We start from the raw sequence: 17,166 nt of genomic DNA on the forward strand, positions 1-17,166 counted from the left end.
GCGCTGTGAAGCCACAGTGTTAACCACTATGCTACCCTGCTGCCCTATCCTAGGTGGGTTTAGCAGCATGGCGGTTAAATTATGGGACTAGCAGCCCAGAGCATAATTCAGAGAGCAGGAGTTCAAATCCAACCAAAGGAATTTGAGGTATTTACCAAAAAAAGTTTCTTGTTAAAAATCTGGATACATAAAGGTGCGTTCAGTGAAAGTGACCATTAAGCGGGGGCCGGCACGGTGGCAGAGTGATTAGCACTGCTGCTTCACACGACAGGGACCGGGGTTCAATTCCAACCTCAGGTGACTGTGTGTGGAGTTTGCAAGATCTCCCCGTGTCTGCATGGGTTTCCTCCGGGTGCTCCGGTTTCCTCTCACAGTCCAAAAGATGTGGACTGTGGAGGTGGAATGGCCAAGTTAAATTGGCCCTTAGTGTCCAAACCTGAGATGGGGTTAGGGGGATAGGGCAGGGGAGTGAGTCTGGATCGAGTGCTCTTTCAGAGAGTCAGTACAGACTCGATGGGCCGAATGGCCACTTTCTGCACAATAGGGATTCTGTGAAGCTGCCATAAAGCCTTTTGAGAAGTCAGCCTACTCTTTTGACCCAGTGCAGTCTCATACCAACATGCTTGACTGTTAACTGCCCTCTGGAGTGGAATAGTCATATCAAATTTCCATAGCGGTTCAAGAAGAACCTTCCCCCATCGCCTATCTCAACTAGCGATAGGCCGGCCTTGCCAGCAACATGCAAATCATAAGAATGAATTCAATAGAAAGTATGGCAAAGTTGAGTGTTGGGAGCTCAGGGGGTAAAACAAACTGAACAGAGGGCCTGAAGGTAATTCTGTGGCCAGAGGGGTGAAATGTGGCCATTTATTCTCGGGCATTTTTATGGGGCGCAGAATTATTTCGCTTTTATCAAACTACTTGAGCTAGTTTGAAGCATCACAAGGCTGACCCAAACACTGATGAGTGGCTGCTGAACTGGAGCTGTTTCTCTCTCCACATATGCTGCCTGGCCTGAGTATTTGCAGCATTTTCTGCTTTCGTTGTGTGTGGGTGTAGAGGGCGGCATTCTCTCAGCCCGGGGCCGGGCCGGAGAATGTGGCATGTCGCGCCATGCCGCCGCGATGCCGGGACGTGATTCTCCGCAGAGAGGAGAATCGGCGCCATCGGCGGCGCCGTGGTTGGCGCGGTGCCGGTCAGGGGCCTCTCTACGCAGAACCCCCCCCCCCCCCGCCGATTCCTCCGGGATAGGCCGAGCGGCCGTCGTAAAAAAGCCGAGTCCTGCCGGCGCCGTTCATAACTGTTCTCAGCCGGGGGGGACCTCGGCGTTGAAGGGTCCGGGAGTGGCCTGTGGGAGGGGGAAGGATGGTCCAACCCGGGGGGGGGGGGGGGGGGGGGGGGGGCTCCGATGTGGCCTGGCCTGCGATCAGGGCCCTCAGATCGGTGGGCCGGCCTCTCTGGCTGGGAGCCTCCTTTCTTCCGCGCTGGCCCCTGTGGCCCTGCGCCATGTTCGTCGGGGCCGGAGTGTTGAAGGGAGCCACTGCGCATGCACGGACCCCGCGGTGCCCAGTTGATGCCAGGATCAGCAGCTGGAGCGGCGTGGTCAGCTCCAGTGCTGAGCTGGCCCCCTGTAGGGGCTAGAATTGCTGATCCTGAGGCCGTGTTGACGCTGTGGCGTTTCTCGACGGCGTTTCCGACGGCGTCAACGCTGAGCCTCAGGATCACAGAATCCCGTCCAGAGAGTTCCACAGAATCCCTACAGCGCAAAATAAGGCCTTTCGGCCCATTGTGGCTGCACTGACCTTCTGAAAGAGCACCCTGGCTAGGCCCACTCAACCGCCCTATCCCTGTGACCCTACCAAACCTGCACACCTTTGGACGTCTGTCGCAAACCGGAGCACCTGTCGGAAACCCCCGGGGAGAAAGTGCTAACTCCACACAGCCAGTCACCCGAGGCTGGAATCGAACCCGGGTCCCAAGCGCTGTGAGGCAGCAGTGCTAACCACTGTGCCACCGTGCTGCTGTAGACAAAGATACTTTACTGACAAAGAAGGCCATTTACAGGCAAGGTTATTGGGCGCTGGGGCTGGGGGGGGGGGGGGGGGGGGGGGGGGGGGAGATGCTTAGAAAGAACGTGATTGATATTTGAAGAAATCTTCAAAATAGTTTTTCATGCAGATCTTGGGCAGGTTTTACTGTCCCACCGTCGGGGGGTCTTCGACAGGACCGAAAGATCCCGCTGGCAGGAAAGAAAATCCCACCTGATAGCTCCTTAACTTACTCTTTTCCACAGTCTGTGTGGGTCGCTCACGGAGTACCAGATCTCATCTGCGTTAACGCCCAGCCACCGGGATTCTCACACCGCGTGCAGGAGTCATGCGATGAGGGAGAGGAAGTGGTTCTGAAGGAGGCAATCAGAGACAGGGAGGGGAGGGGAGCTATGGAAAGGAGGAGGGGCTTAAGAAAAGGGAATTGGATGGGCGCTTGGGGGAAACACAACGTGCAGAGTTGCAGGGATAGGCCAGGGGAATGGGACAGGCTGGATTGTTCTACAGGCACTCTGAATGGTCTCAATGGGCCGAATGGCCGTCTACTGTGCCATAGTGACCCGAAAACGGATGGTGAACCACGAGGTTCTGAAGCGCTGTTTGCCTTTGGCGAACAATTAATATCGACAACTCCCCCCCCCCCCCCCCACTGCACCTGATTGATGCCATTCGAGGGCCCTGACTCGTCAAGCCCAAAGCCCACTCGATAGATGTGCGGGAAGTTTTAGACATGGGAACGGTAAATTCTGTGCTTTTCACGTCACAAGAAGCGAGTCGCAAAGCCGCACGCCCAACAGCTTAACCGCAACAAACAACTTTGAATTAAGTGACCTTGCAAGAAGGTGTGGGTGTGCGATCTCGCCTGGTGGTGGGATGGGGGCGGTGGGGGTGGGGGGGTTGGGGGATGGGGAGATGGGGGGCAGTGGTTCTAAGTTGGAATCCAAGCCTAAAAGGCAAAGACTGCGCTGGTTCGCAGTGCTCCATCTTTGGACAGAGGGGGGTTGAGAAACCTCACAGGCCCGGTCCCACACTGCAGTGCCGATCAGAAAGCAGCAATGACAGAGCAGTGCATAACTCGGACTGCTCTATTCTTCCAGCGGTTGGAAGTAAGCCTAGAAGCAAAGAGCAAGGGGTGGGGGGGGGGGGGGGGGGGGGGGGGGGAATTGGAGCCGAAAAGACCAAGGGTTTTTTTCTTAGGGGGGGGGGGGGGGGGAAACAACCTTTGGCTCTTATTCCCCGAAGAATCTCATAAAATTATAAGGAAAATGTCAGACTGAAAAAAAAAGCATAATAAAAATTACCGTCAGTTCTGCAACACTTGAAAATGGAACGCTGAACACTCACCTGACAGAGACAGAATTCTCTCCATAAATTTCTTTCACTGCTTCAATGTCTGCATCGAGCTGTGGGTGTCGGTATAGATCAGCTGCACAGCTACCCTATAAAAACAGACACAGACTAATATATTGTTGGCTTGCCTGAGAAAGACCACTGCTGATATTTTGGCCTTCCTAAGATTCAGGCCAGCTCATGTCGCTTCCTTTACCTCACTGTCTCATTCTCGCTGTTTTTGTCTATGTTCCTCTCTCTCTCTCTCACACACACACACACGCCTGTCTCTCACTTCTTTCCCCTTCTGTGCTTCAACGATGTGAGTGGTGTTTGGATTCCGTTTTAAAGGGGCAAAGTCCTCTCTCGCAAATTCTTCGTGTTGGGAGGTTTTGTGGGCGGACCCGCATCGCACCACGCTTCCGCGACAAGAGCGCCGTGAGTCATTCCACGGGACTGGTCAAGTTGCTCTTACCTGTCTCCGAATAAAGTTTGAGAAACTGGCATCATTCCACAATGCAGCACCGCCGACTGTGTTGAGGCTTTCAAATGCACGGTTTTTGTTTGTGCATTTTACTGAGGTCAACGTTGAGCTGATGATACCGAACCAGGCCATTCAGCCCATCTGGGCTGTGCCAATGTCTGTGTTACGCAAGAGTTACCTCCCAAAGTAATTCTACCCCCCGACCCCCCCCCCCCCCGACCCCCCCCCCCCCCCCCCCCCCCCCCCCCATCCCCCCCAAATGTGTTTATCTAACTTTCGCTCACATTTTCTTCAGCCCACAGCCTGAAGGGGCAGGTCACAAGGCCTCAACCTCCACCAGGGGTAAGACAAGGAGGCGAGTCCTGAGTTCCCCCCTCGCCAGCACAGAGAGATTGCTGCTGGCACTAATCGGATGTCCACTGGCTGTCCAGCCAACTGAGCCAACCAAGGAGTCGGAGTTGCTGCGGCAGCATCACACTGTTAAGTGCATGTTGTAGTCTGGGGCTATGGATATTTAATGGCAGAGGCACTAAATTTCCTTCCATCATATGGCTGACCAGGATTCTCGACCAGGAATCTCGACCACTTTTACCACCTGCCCATGGCATTGGTTGGAAGGACGAAGGCACCTCCCTTGGCCATCGAGTGGAACCCCAACTGGGAGCTTCTAGTTCAGAGGCAGGAGTGCTACCCACTGTGCCACAAGACCTCCTTCCCCTTAAATATATTCATGCTAATTGTGTCGACTACTCCGCATAGTGTTCCACCCACATTCTCAAGTGAGTTGGGGGGAAGGGAAAGTGAAAGCGACAGGGAGCATGGAGTTAAATGGCAAGATACGCAGGAGGATAACATGTAGGCATGTGGATTTAAGCTTGAGGCAGACTAGGAATGCAACAAAAAGGAAGGATAACTTTGGACATCTTAGGACTTCCACTATCTGCAATGATAAGAAAGTTAGCATTAAGGCACTTTACCTGAATGCTCGTAGCATTTGTAACAAAGTAGACGAACTAATGGCACAGATCATCGTGAATGATTATGATGTGGTAGGCATCACAGAGACATGGCTGCAGGGGGTTCAGGACTGGCAGTTAAACATCCAAGGATATACAACCTATCGAAAAGACAGGGAGGTGGGCCGAGGGGGTGGGGTTGCCTTGTTAGTTAAGAACAAAATTAAATCTATGGCACTAAACGACATAGGGTCGGATGATGTGGAGTCTGTGTGGGTAGAATTGAGGAACCACAAAGGCAAAAAAACCATAATGGGAGTTATGTACAGACCTCCTAACAGTGGTCAGGACCAGGGGCGCAACATGTACCGGGAAATAGAAAAGGCATGTCAGAAAGGCAAGGTCACGGTGATCATGGGGGACTTCAATATGCAGGTGGATTGGGTAAATAACGCAGCCAGTGGATCCAAAGAAAAGGAATTCATGGAATGCTTACAAGATGGCTTTTTGGAACAGCTTGTCATGGAGCCCACAAGGGAGCAGGCTATTCTGGACCTAGTGCTATGTAATGAACCAGACTTTATAAAAGATCTTAAAGTAAGGGAACACTTAGGAAGCAGCGATCATAATATGGTTGAGTTCAGTCTGCAGTTTGAAAGAGAGAAGGCAAAATCGGATGTAATGGTGTTACAGTTAAATAAAGGTAATTACGAGGGCATGAGAGAGGAACTGGCGAAAATCGACTGGAAGCAGACATTAGTGGGGAAGACAGTAGAGCAAAAATGGCAGGAGTTTGTATGCATAATTGAGGACACTGTACAGAGGTTCATCCCCAAGAAAAGAAAGATTATCCGGGGAGGGATTAGACAGCCATGGCTGACAAAGGAGGTCAGGAAATGTATCAAAGAAAAAGAGAGATCCTATAAAGTGGCCAAAAGCACTGGGAAATCAGAAGATTGGGAAAGCTACAAAAACAAACAGAGGTTAAGAGACAAATAAGGAAGGAGAGGATCAAATATGAAGGCAGGCTAGCCAGTAATATAAGAAATGATAGTAAAAGTTTCTTTCAATACATAAGAAACAAACGACAGGCCAAAGTAGACATTGGGCCAATTCAAACTGATTCTGGAAGGCTAGTGATGGGAGACGAGGAAATGGCTGGAGAACTTAATAAGTACTTTGCATCTGTCTTCACAGTGGAAGACATGAGTAATATCCCAAAAATTATAAAGGGTCAGGGAGCTGAGTTGAGTATGGTTGCCATTACAAAGGAGATGGTGCTAAAAAAGCTAAAAGGTCTTAAAATTGACAAATCTCCTGGCCCCGATGGGCTACATCCTAGAGTTCTGAGGGAGGTGGCTGAAGAAATAGCGGAAGCGTTGGTTGAGATCTTTCAAAAATCACTGGAGTCAGGGAAACTCCCGGACGATTGGAAGATCGCTGTTGTAACCCCCTTGTTCAAGAAAGGATCAAGACAAAAGATGGAAAATTATAGGCCAATTAGCCTAACCTCGGTTGTTGGTAAAATTCTAGAATCGATCGTTAAGGATGAGATTTCTAAATTCTTGGAAGAGCAGGGTCGGATTAGAACAAGTCAACATGGATTTAGTAAGGGGAGGTCGTGCCTGACGAACCTGTTAGAATTCTTTGAGGAGGTGACAAGTAGGTTAGACCAGGGAAACCCAGTGGATGTGGTCTATCTGGATTTCCAAAAGGCCTTTGATAAGGTGCCACACAGGAGGCTGCTGAGTAAGGTGAGGGCCCATGGTGTTCGAGGTGAGCTACTGGCATGGGTTGAGGATTGGCTGTCTGATAGAAGGCAGAGAGTTGGGATAAAAGGTTCTTTTTCGGAATGGCAGCCGGTGACCAGCGGTGTCCCACAGGGTTCAGTGTTGGGGCCGCAGCTGTTCACCATATATATTAATGATCTGGATGAAGGGACTGGGGGCATTCTAGCGAAGTTTGCCGATGATACGAAGTTAGGTAGTCAGGCAGGTAGTGCTGAGGAAGTGAGGAGGCTGCAGAAGGATCTAGACAGTTTGGGAGAGTGGGCAGGAAATGGCTGATGCAATTCAACGTGAGAAAATGTGAGGTCTTGCACTTTGGAAAAAAGAATCCAAGCATAGACTACTTTCTAAACGGTGAGAAAATTCATAATGCCAAAGTACAAAGGGATCTGGGAGCGCTAGTCGAGGATTCCCTAAAGGTAAACATGCAGGTTGAATCCGTGATTAAGAAAGCGAATGCAATGTTGTCATTTATCTCAAGAGGGCTGGAATATAAAAGCAGCGATGTGCTACTGAGCCTTTATAAGGCTCTGGTTGGGCCCCATTTGGAGTACTGTGTCCAGTTTTGGGCCCCACATCTCAGGAAGGACATACTGGCACTGGAGCATGTCCAGCGGAGATTCACACGGATGATCCCTGGAATGGCGGGTCTAACATATGAGGAACGGCTGAGGATCCTGGGATTGTATTCATTGGAGTGTAGAAGGTTAAGGGGAGATCTAATAGAAACTTACAAGATAATACATGGCTTAGAAAGGGTGGACGCAAAGAAACTGTTTCCGTTAGGCGAGGAGACGAGGACCTGTGGGCACAGCCTTAGAATTAGAGGGGGTAAATTCAGAACAGAAATGCGGAGACATTTCTTCAGCCAGAGAGTGGTGGGCCTGTGGAATTCATTGCCGCGGAGTGCAGTGGAGGCCGGGACACTAAATGGCTTCAAGGCAGAGATAGATAAATTCTTGATGTCGCGAGGAATTAAGGGCTACGGGGAGAATGCTGGTAGGTGGAGTTGAAATGCCCATCAGCCATGATTGAATGGCGGAGTGGACTCGATGGGCCGAATGGCCTTACTTCCACTCCTATGTCTTATGGTCTTATGGTCCCCTGAATTTCTAATTGGATCCATTAGTCATCACCTTATATTTATGACCTGCCAGTTTTGGACTCGCCCACAAGTGTTTCCTCTACATTTAACCTCTGTTTAACACTTTATAATTGTAAACACCTCCGCTAGGTCACCCTCAAGTCTAGGGAGATCTTTGGAGATGCAGAGCGGCTGCGCAGTCACCAATAATGCAACTGCATACTGCTCTACTTGAAAAACCCACTAACCCTAACTCTAATTACCGCTGTAGGATCATCATTATCCACCACGACGATGCCGGGCTTAATGGGCGGCATGGTAGCACAGTTGTTGGCACTGTTGCCAGGGTCCCGGGTTCGATTCCCGGCTTGGGTCACTGTCTGTGCGGAGTTTGCACGCTCTCCCAGTGTCTGCGTGGGTTTCCTCCGGGCATTCCGGTTTCCTCCCACAAGTCCCGGAAGACGCGCTTGTTGGGTGAATTGGACATTCTGAATTCTCCCTCTATGTACCTGATGCACTATCAATGACCACAGAAACGAGGTCCTAGTCCGAACTGAAGGCTTTAATAGACTAGATGTTTCCCCCAGCGGCTCAGGTACAGAAAGGAAGCTGCGGGGGATACACGGGCTCTTATACCCCGCCTTACTGGGCGGAGCTACCTTACAGCCTTAACCAATAGATAACAAGTTTACATACCAATGGACCAATAAGCAGCGAGCCTTATCCACCAATGGTGTCTCGGCATTGTTAAGTACCGTAATACCTCTAGTCATACTATCACAGTACCGAACAGGCGCACCTGGGGCTTTTCACAGTAACTTCATAGAAGTGGACAAGCTTGCATAGCCTTGAACATAGAAGACTAACGAGGTTCCAACTGAGATGTTTAAATGATTGAAGGGCACCATCGGTCATGTAGAGAGAAATTATTTCCTCTTGGGGTGGGGAAGAGTCCAGGAAAAGGGGCGAAGAAGGAAAACTACAAATTTCAGAGTGGGCTGCAGAAAGCACGTTGTCACACCAAGGGCATTGGAAATCTCAAACTCTCTCCCCAAAATGTACGTTAGTGGATAACTAAGACTAATGGATTTTTTGATCGTCCAGAGTCTTAAGGCTTATGCAGCTAAAGCAGGAACTTTGGGTCGAGATTCTGTTCTTCCTCTAATTGAATGTCAGAGCAAACTCAAGGGGCTGAATAGCCAATAGCCATTCCTAACTTATTTCGATGGTTTAGACTTTAAAGCCTAAATGGACATTGTTTGCTACTGAGCGACTAGGAGCATGTAGGCCTCAGGCTCCAGCCCTGATGTATGCTGGGCTTCTGATGGCCCCTTGCAACTTGCATTAGGAACGTAAAATAATCAGCTAATCTGTACTCTCGATCATTATTATTTTTTCCTTTAATCCATTCATGGGGTGTGGTTGTTGCTGGCCAGCATTTGTTGCCCATCCCTAATTGCCCTCGAATTGAGTGGCCTTCAAGCAGAATGGAATTGGAGCACAAGTGAAATGGAATGGAAAATATCGGGTGGAATCTTGTGAAGGGGACAGGGGTCCCATCTGCCAGATGGAGAGCCAGCACCATCTCTTTTAGGGAAGGCCCGCCAGATCGTATGCCACTCAGTCACTTGGCAGACCAGCGACGGACCCTCCCTCGGGATCAAAGACCCAGTGGAACAGGCCCCATCCACCTCGAACCGCCAGCCCACTGGAGGCTGGCAGCTCTTCTGCACTCAGCAGTGCCACCAGAGAGGCGGTGGCTGCTGCTGGTAACTGCAGCCACCCGAGGCTATGGATGAAGGGGTGACCCAGGTACCGGTGAGCGATGGCAGGCCAAGGGTCGCTGGGAGAGGGGGAGAGGGTCGGCAGCAAGGACCGGGGAGGCTTTCAGCAGGGCCTCTCTCCCCCCCCCCCCCCCCCCCCCCCCCACTGAGGCCTAAAGAACAAAGAAAAGTACAGCACAGGAACAGGCCCTTCGGCCCTTCAAGCCCGTGCCGACCATGCTGCCCGTCCAAACTTAAATCTTCTACACTTCCTGGGTCCGTATCCCTCTATTCCAATCCTATTCATGTATTTGTCAAGATGCCCTTTAAATGTCACTAAAGAACAAAGAAAAGTATTGTTCCCTCAATTCGGCATGGAGTGCTTTTGAACCCGACTGCCTGCACACGACCCCGTACAAGTCTGCTTGTCACACTCTAGGCCTGACAAGCCCTCCAAGCCTGCCACTGGGTGAATACCAGTGGCAGGCTGAGGCTCCTAAGTGAGCATTACTTGCCCACTTAAGGCCTGAGTTAGTTGATGGTGCTGGAAGGTTGTCCATGGGCTTTCCCACCTGAGCTTTAACCAGGGTGGGTGCGGGAAGGTTGTGAGGGCCCACTGATCACCTGATTAAATGCACCAGTCACCAACTCACCACAAGAAGGCCCAAGTTTCTATCCATTGATGTTGATTTTGAATCATTTTAAAAAGCATATTTCAGGATTCATATTATTTAGGGACTAACAATTTGGTGTGAAGCATTTGCATGAACAAAAAAAGGTTAAAATCAAATTCTGTCGGCAGTTATTTTTAAATAAAAGTATCATTTATTGCCTGTCCATTTGGGACTCTGAGTAGCCAGGCTATTCTGTCATGTGTTTGTTAAAACACCTCAATGATCTATATCATTTTATTAATTCAATTACAGAAGTTCTGTGGCATCTATTCAGAGACTCAGAAGAATAGAATGGGTCACGTGCGACGGGTAAATGTATCCTGGGAAGTGAGTGTAAAACTTACAAGAGGAGCTTACAAGAGGGGCGGCATGGCAGCACAGTGATTAGCACTGTTGCTTCACGGCGCCAGGGACCCGGATTCAATTCCCGGCCAAGGGTCACTGTCTGTGCGGAGTCAGCACGTTCTCCCCATGTCTGCATGGATTTCCTCTGGGTGCTCCGGCTTCCTCCCACAAGTCCTGAAAGACGTGCTGTTAGGTGACTTGGATATTCTGAATTCTCCCTCAATGTACCCGAACAGGCGCCGGAATGTGGCGACTAGGGGATTTTCACAGTAACTTCACTGCAGTGTTAATGTAAGCCTACTTGTGACAATAATAAAGATTATTAGTATACTAACCGTAATCATATTACTGGCCAACCACCTGAGGCATTGCACACAAGAAGGCCGGAGAAATTCTAGCCATCAAGAGGAGTGTGGTTAGAGGTCAAGGGTCAATCGGACTAGGTCAGGCAAACATAGTTCTGTAACTTTGTACAATTCTGCCCTTAAGTTTCTATAATCATTTTATTTTGTATTACCACGCAGAGGTAAATAAAAAAACTTATCGCATTTTAGGAAGAGAAGTAGAGTTGGTTGAAAGAGCTTCTCTAACACGTGGAGGGGCAAATGCTACTGCGCCACTACTGGCGGGAGTTTGTACTGTCTTTACACAGGCACTTTACCAAAATTGATGTGGAAAATGGTGATTGGAAAAAAAATGACAAAGGACGGCAGGGTGGTGCAGTAGTTAGCACTGCTGCCTCATGGCGCCGGGTTCGATCTCAGTCTGGGTCACTGTGCGTGTGGAGTTTTCACATTCTCCCTGTGTCACCCTCACAACCCAAAGATGTGCAGGGTAGGTGGATTGGCCACGCTAAATTGCCCCCTTAATTGGAAAAATGGTACTCTAAATTTATTTTTTTTTAAAGTTAAACGTGACAGAAACATAGCAGGATGTGTACATGCAAATGTTTTTAATACAGGTTTAATCCAAATTGATCAAGTTGCTGTGTAGAAGTCAACAAGTGTGTCACTGTCACAGATTGTCACAGCATTAAGATAAGGCTGTTTCTATTTCTACAGTGGTCAGTTCAACTCTTTCTCACTAAATGACTCAGATAAGGCTAACTTGACATTCATTTTGCTCTCATGCATTTCTGCCGACTGAAAATGCTTTATACTCCAGCACACAGTCACACAATATAAACACATTAACAAGGAGGAAGAGTCCAGTGGGGTTTCCTGTAACAATTCAAATTGTATTAGAACAAAGGCTCTGCCTGAGATCCAAAATTATTCCGTATTTCAACAGCATTCACCCTTTTACACATTATTTAAGCCCGATTCTACATTCAGTGCCGCGGTAAAAGTACATTGTTCAAAAATAAGCCACAACATTTCCCAGGCTGTGTGAATTAAACAGGAAGCGAAGCTAAATTAACATTTTAATTAAGCAACCTTAAAAGTCCCGACGTCAAATCCTATCACAGCCTTTAGAAGGGCTTAGATTGTCCGCGAGATTTGAAACGAGCTGTCTGGTGACACATGCATATACCCAGTCACCACATCCCAAGTTAAGTTTGCCCCTTCAATTAAACATTAATCGCATTACATTCAAAATCAAAGTCCGTACCAGCCCGTACCAGACTCCCCGAACAGGCGCCGGAATGTGGCGACTAGGGGCTTTTCACAGTAACTTCATTTGAAGCCTACTTGTGACAATTAGCAATTTTCATTTCATTTCATTTTAATTCATTTCATTTTCAAGTCTTGTTTCCGCTCAACAGTTCCCTGGTAAATGAACGCTGACCTTTAAGAGGATTTTAATGGAATAACGTCAGTCAACAGTCGTTTTACAATAAACCAAAATTTTGAATGTTCTCACTAGTAGAAAGCTTCACTGTGATCTCTTCAAAGGATGTCCTACCTGTAGGGTTGACATTTCTGACTGGGCCATCTCATGTATCTATTGGAAAGGAAGCACTGTATTATTTTTATGCAATAGCGGTCCAGTACTTTAATAACAGATCATCAAGGTTCAAGTGTGTAAGGGAAAGGATCTTTACATGGGAGAATGGGCAACATATTTCTTCTTGTTAACGGGCAATAACATTATCCATGAGAGATGTGCATGACATTTTATCTGTCTTGAGGAACATACACATCTAGTTCTACTGTCTATTTAGTGAGCTCCTTACTCTTTTATTTATGTAACGCTGGGCGTGAGAGGTGAACCTAGAGAATCTCCCATGGCATTGCTCCTGGTAAGTCAAACTATTTACAATCTTATAACAGGAACATCTTGCTATTTAGCACTGTGTACTATTCTGCTGCTAAGTTGCAACAATATTCAACATGGCCCATCACTTTAAACCCACAGAGTCCAATAATTGCTGTAGATCCTGGGGTCAGTTAGAGGTTAATTGCAGGGGGCGGGGTGAGGACGCTGAGGGAAATTTGTAGATGATGGGTACTTGTGAGTTTCTTACTCAGGGTCAGAAGGAACTAATATGCTTTTACTGAAGGGCGGCACGGCAGCACAATGGTTCGCATTGTTGCTTTACAGCATCAGAGTATGGGTTCGATTCCCGTTTGGGGCACTGTCTGTGCGGAGTCTGCATGTTCTCCCCGTGTCTGGGTGGGTTTCCTCCGGGTGCTCCGGTTTCCTCCTACAAGTCCTGAAAGATGTGCTTGTTAGGTGAATTGGACTTTCTGAATTCTCCCTCAGTGTGCCTGAACAGTAGCCGGAGTGTGGCGACTAGGGGATTTTCACAGTAACTTCATTGCGGTGTTGATGTAAGTCTACTTGTGACAATAATAAAGAGTGTTATAATTTGAAGGGCATGCACCAGACTGAAAATGTCCGACATGTAGATGTTACCTGGCTCATGTTTCTGGCTGTGTAATCAATCTGCAATTTCCCATCCATCCGATTTATCAGCAGGGAAAAATCCCAGAAAGATTAGAAGATGTAAAAAGGTATCTCTATCCAGCTCTAATCTATTGATTATCTAGATTACAAACAAGCAATCACATGGCAGTGCATAACTGGAATATTGCTGAAAAGAGAGATATATTGCTGAAGCTTTTTGTCTTGGACTCATCACACGTGACTTTCAGCATTGGTGTGATGCCAGGTGCATAGGCCTTATGTTGCAATGCTTGCCCCATGAAATAATAGGCAGAGTATAACTCCTGTTCAACCAGCCCAAGCTTTCAAAACATAAAAGAAAACAAATCTATCTTAATTGTGATTCTGCAACTCGGCAGCACTTGATGAACAATCCTGAGTGCATTAACAGTTACACCAACAAGCAACATAAGATAAACAGCAAAACTCATAACGTGGCTCATCTACTCTCGCTAGAAGTGACATACATTCAGACGCCATGACCCGTTCTCTGCAAACAAAAAGGATATGTTCAAGCACTGTCCCCTTTTTTTCCAATTACCCGAGCACCTGGGGAGTACGTAATTGCCCATTGCTTTCTCCATGGCAAAGTCTCGACCAACCTCAGTTGATTTACCATCTAACCAACACCCCTTCTCACCTCTGAAGCAGCCACGTTGAATGCATGGAATAGGGGTATGGAAAAATGCATGGGTTGAATTTTCAACAAAGCACATCGGGACCCAAGGCCAGAGTAAAAGGCAGGCCTCCAAGCCCATACTTGGCAGCGGGACCTGCTCGATAATTTTACCACTGACGGGCTCCTTATCAGGCGCCCGTGGACCCAATATCCAATTAAGAATGGCAGACAATATCCTGGTGTTGCAGGCCCAATCACAAGGCCAGCAGCTCTGACGACTCAGCAGCGCCAGTGGGAGAAGTGGTAATTGCTGAGGATTGCAGGAGACCGGGAACACTCCAAGGGGGGAGCGTCAGTTGAGAGAATAATTGAAAAAGCCACTGGGTCAGGGGTCAGGGAGAAATTTCCTCCAGGGAGATCACTTGGGCCCCGGGAGCTGCCTCCATTTAGCTGACAGTCTCCCCATGTGGTAGGGAAGCAGCGGTGGGTGCAGAGAATATAAAAGGGGAAAGGGATTTGCCCAATGGTCACAATATGGGTGGCACGGTAGTACAGTGGTTAGCACTGTGGCTTCACAGTGCCAGGGTCCCAGATTCAATTCCCGGTATGGGTCACTGTCTGCATGGGGTCTGTACGTTCTCCCCGTGTCTGTGTGGGTTTCCTCCGGGTGCTCCGGTTTCCTCCCACAAGACCCAAACGACATGCTGTTAGGTGAATGGGACATTCTAAATTCTCCTTCTGTGTATCCGAAAAGGGTCCGGAGTGTGACGACTAGGGGATTTTCACAGTAACTTCACTGCGGTATTAATGGTAATGTAAGCCTACGTGTGACAGTAATAAAGATTATTATAAAAAATATAAAATGGCCCCTAATTCGAACTTTAAATAACGTATATCGGCATCTTGTCCTACTATCTATAAAATGGTCGAAAGTGGGACTGCATCGGGGAGCCAATCCAAAATGGCTGCCTGTGATTTTCATGGTCCTTCCGACACTACCTCGCATCCAGTCCCCAGGGACTAGGGGCGCGATTCTCCGCTGCCCACGACGGGTCGGAGAATAGCGGGAGGGCCTTCCCGACATTTTTCCCGCCCTCCCGCTATTCTCCCCCCCCACGGCCGCCCCACGACACGAATTCGCTGCTCGCCATTTTTTATGGCGAACAGCAATTCTCCCCAGGCCGATGGGCCAAGTTCCCAGGCCTTCACGGCCGTTTTCACGAACGCAAACACACCTGCTCTCACCGTTCGTGAAAACGGCCGCAAAGTGCCATCCCGGACAACCATGGCACCGATTGGCACGGCCACACCACGGCCGTACCAAGGGTGGCATGGGCCTGCGATCGGTGGGCACCGATCGCGGGCAGCGGGTCCGATACCCGCGCACTATTTGTTCCTCCGCCGCCCCGCAGGATCAGTCCGCGGGGCGGCGGAGGGGCATGACGGCCCGCGCATGCCCGGGTTTGACGCATCTGCATGATGACGTCATCCGCGCATGCGCGGGTTGGAGCCGTCCAACCCGCGCATGCGCGGCTGACGTCATCGTGCGCATCAGCCGCCGTGACGCTTGGCGCGCAGGCTTAGCGACGGTCGCTAAGCCCGCGATGCCGTGCTTCACGGGGCCGCGCTGCTAGCCCCACCCGGGGGGGAGAATCGGGTCCCGGGAGGTGGCGCGGAGGCTGCCGTGAAACACGGCCAGTTTCACGGCAGCCTTTACGACTCTCCGCATTTGCGGAGAATTGCGCCCATTTAATACCGGCCAGCATTTCTGTCATTATGTACACCACATGCAGTGAGATACATCAAGGTAAACCAGTCCCACTCATCTGCACAAGGAGTATTTCTAGAATCCTCTATATGCCACTCGTTTTAAATAAATAGAGTAGATTACCATTCAGTGGCAAACATGCACTGTGTGAGAATTAGCTTCATTGCAAATGTTAGCTCGCAACTGGTCAAAGCTGGAGGGCAAGGAAATCTAGATAGACATGTCCTTGGATTATCCAGCTGCCTTTGTTTCTCATGGAGCGATGTACATTTGCAGGGGAAATATTTCACAGGATATGGCATCGCTGGCCAGGCCAACATTTATTGCCCATCGCTAATTGCCCTTATGAAGGTGGGGGTGAACCGCCTTCTTGAGCCACTGCAGTCCATATCGTGTCGGTACACCCAGGGATCTGTTAGGGAGGGAAATTCCAGAATTTCTACCCAACAACAGTGAAGGAACTAGAATATTCTTTGATTGGGCTTTTGTGGAATCTCGATATTGCCGTGTGAACAAAGAATATCAGACTTTGTTTTATAAACAAAATTATTTATTACTTACACTGCACTAACGAATAACTAAAATGTCGAAGATGAATCCAGTTGGAAATAAATGTCTGATACAAACTTACACTTAGATACAACAGAGCTGCTCTAATATGCGACTCCTGACAACCACCTTCTGAAGGAACACATGGTGCATCCTGGTCCCGGGACTCCGTACTCGCCCCCACCTGCTGGTCAGATGCTAGAACTACAACAGTAGACATACAGGGGGCGATTCTCCGAGCCCCGCGCCGGGCCGGAGAATCTCTGCAACCGCGCTACGACGCCGGCACATGATTCTCCGAGTTCCGGAGAATTGGCGCCATTTGCGCCGGCGCGGCGCTGGCCTCGCGCGGGCCACTGGAACCGGCGGGGCCGCCGATTCTCCGGCACGGATGGGCGAGCTGCCGCGCGCATATGACAGAGTCCCGCCGGCGCCGTTCACCCCTGATCGCTGCTGCTGGCGGGAACTCTGCGCAAATGGTCGGGGGGCATCCTGTTGGAGGGGGGGGCTCCATCCCCGGGGGGTGGGGGGGGGGGGCTCCGATGGAGTCTGGCACGTGATCTGCGCGAACTGCTCCAGTGCCGTGCTGGCCCCCTGTGGGGGACAGAAACGGTCGTACCCAGGCCCGGTTCGCGCCGTTGTGAAACGCGACGGCGTTCAGGACAGCGCGAACACTTAGGCTCCATTTGGGAGAATCGCCCCCATTACCTATAATACTCATGCAGGTCATAGAATTTATAGTGATGATGAACTACTCCTATGATATACAGATGATAATCTACCTATCATCACAGGAACAGCAAGTCAGGATGGTGTGTGGATTGGAGGGGAACTTTCAGCTGGTACTGTTCCCATTCATCTACTTCCCTTG

The 17,166-nt window shown here is 49.4% G+C and overlaps 1 protein-coding gene across 9 annotated transcripts in view; it reads right to left on the reverse strand.

Moving 5' to 3' along the window:
* Positions 1–17,166, reverse strand: part of LOC119956767 (protein mono-ADP-ribosyltransferase PARP6) — a 133,373-nt gene that overhangs the window by 64,397 nt on the left and 51,810 nt on the right. For 5 of the 9 annotated variants that reach the window (XM_038784148.1, XM_038784149.1, XM_038784147.1 and 2 more), the window contains exons 5-6: positions 12,376–12,414; positions 3,393–3,487 (exon numbers count right to left, since the gene is read on the reverse strand). In XM_038784148.1, coding sequence (XP_038640076.1) covers positions 3,393–3,487; positions 12,376–12,414 — 134 coding nt within the window. Of the gene's footprint in view, positions 1–3,392; positions 3,488–12,333; positions 12,415–17,166 lie in introns of those variants that run through there. The other 4 variants (XM_038784152.1, XM_038784151.1, XM_038784153.1 and 1 more) reach the window with 2 other exon arrangements.

This window comes from Scyliorhinus canicula, chromosome 24 (genome assembly GCF_902713615.1).
Source record: "Scyliorhinus canicula chromosome 24, sScyCan1.1, whole genome shotgun sequence".
NCBI classification, from domain to species: Eukaryota; Metazoa; Chordata; class Chondrichthyes; order Carcharhiniformes; family Scyliorhinidae; genus Scyliorhinus; species Scyliorhinus canicula.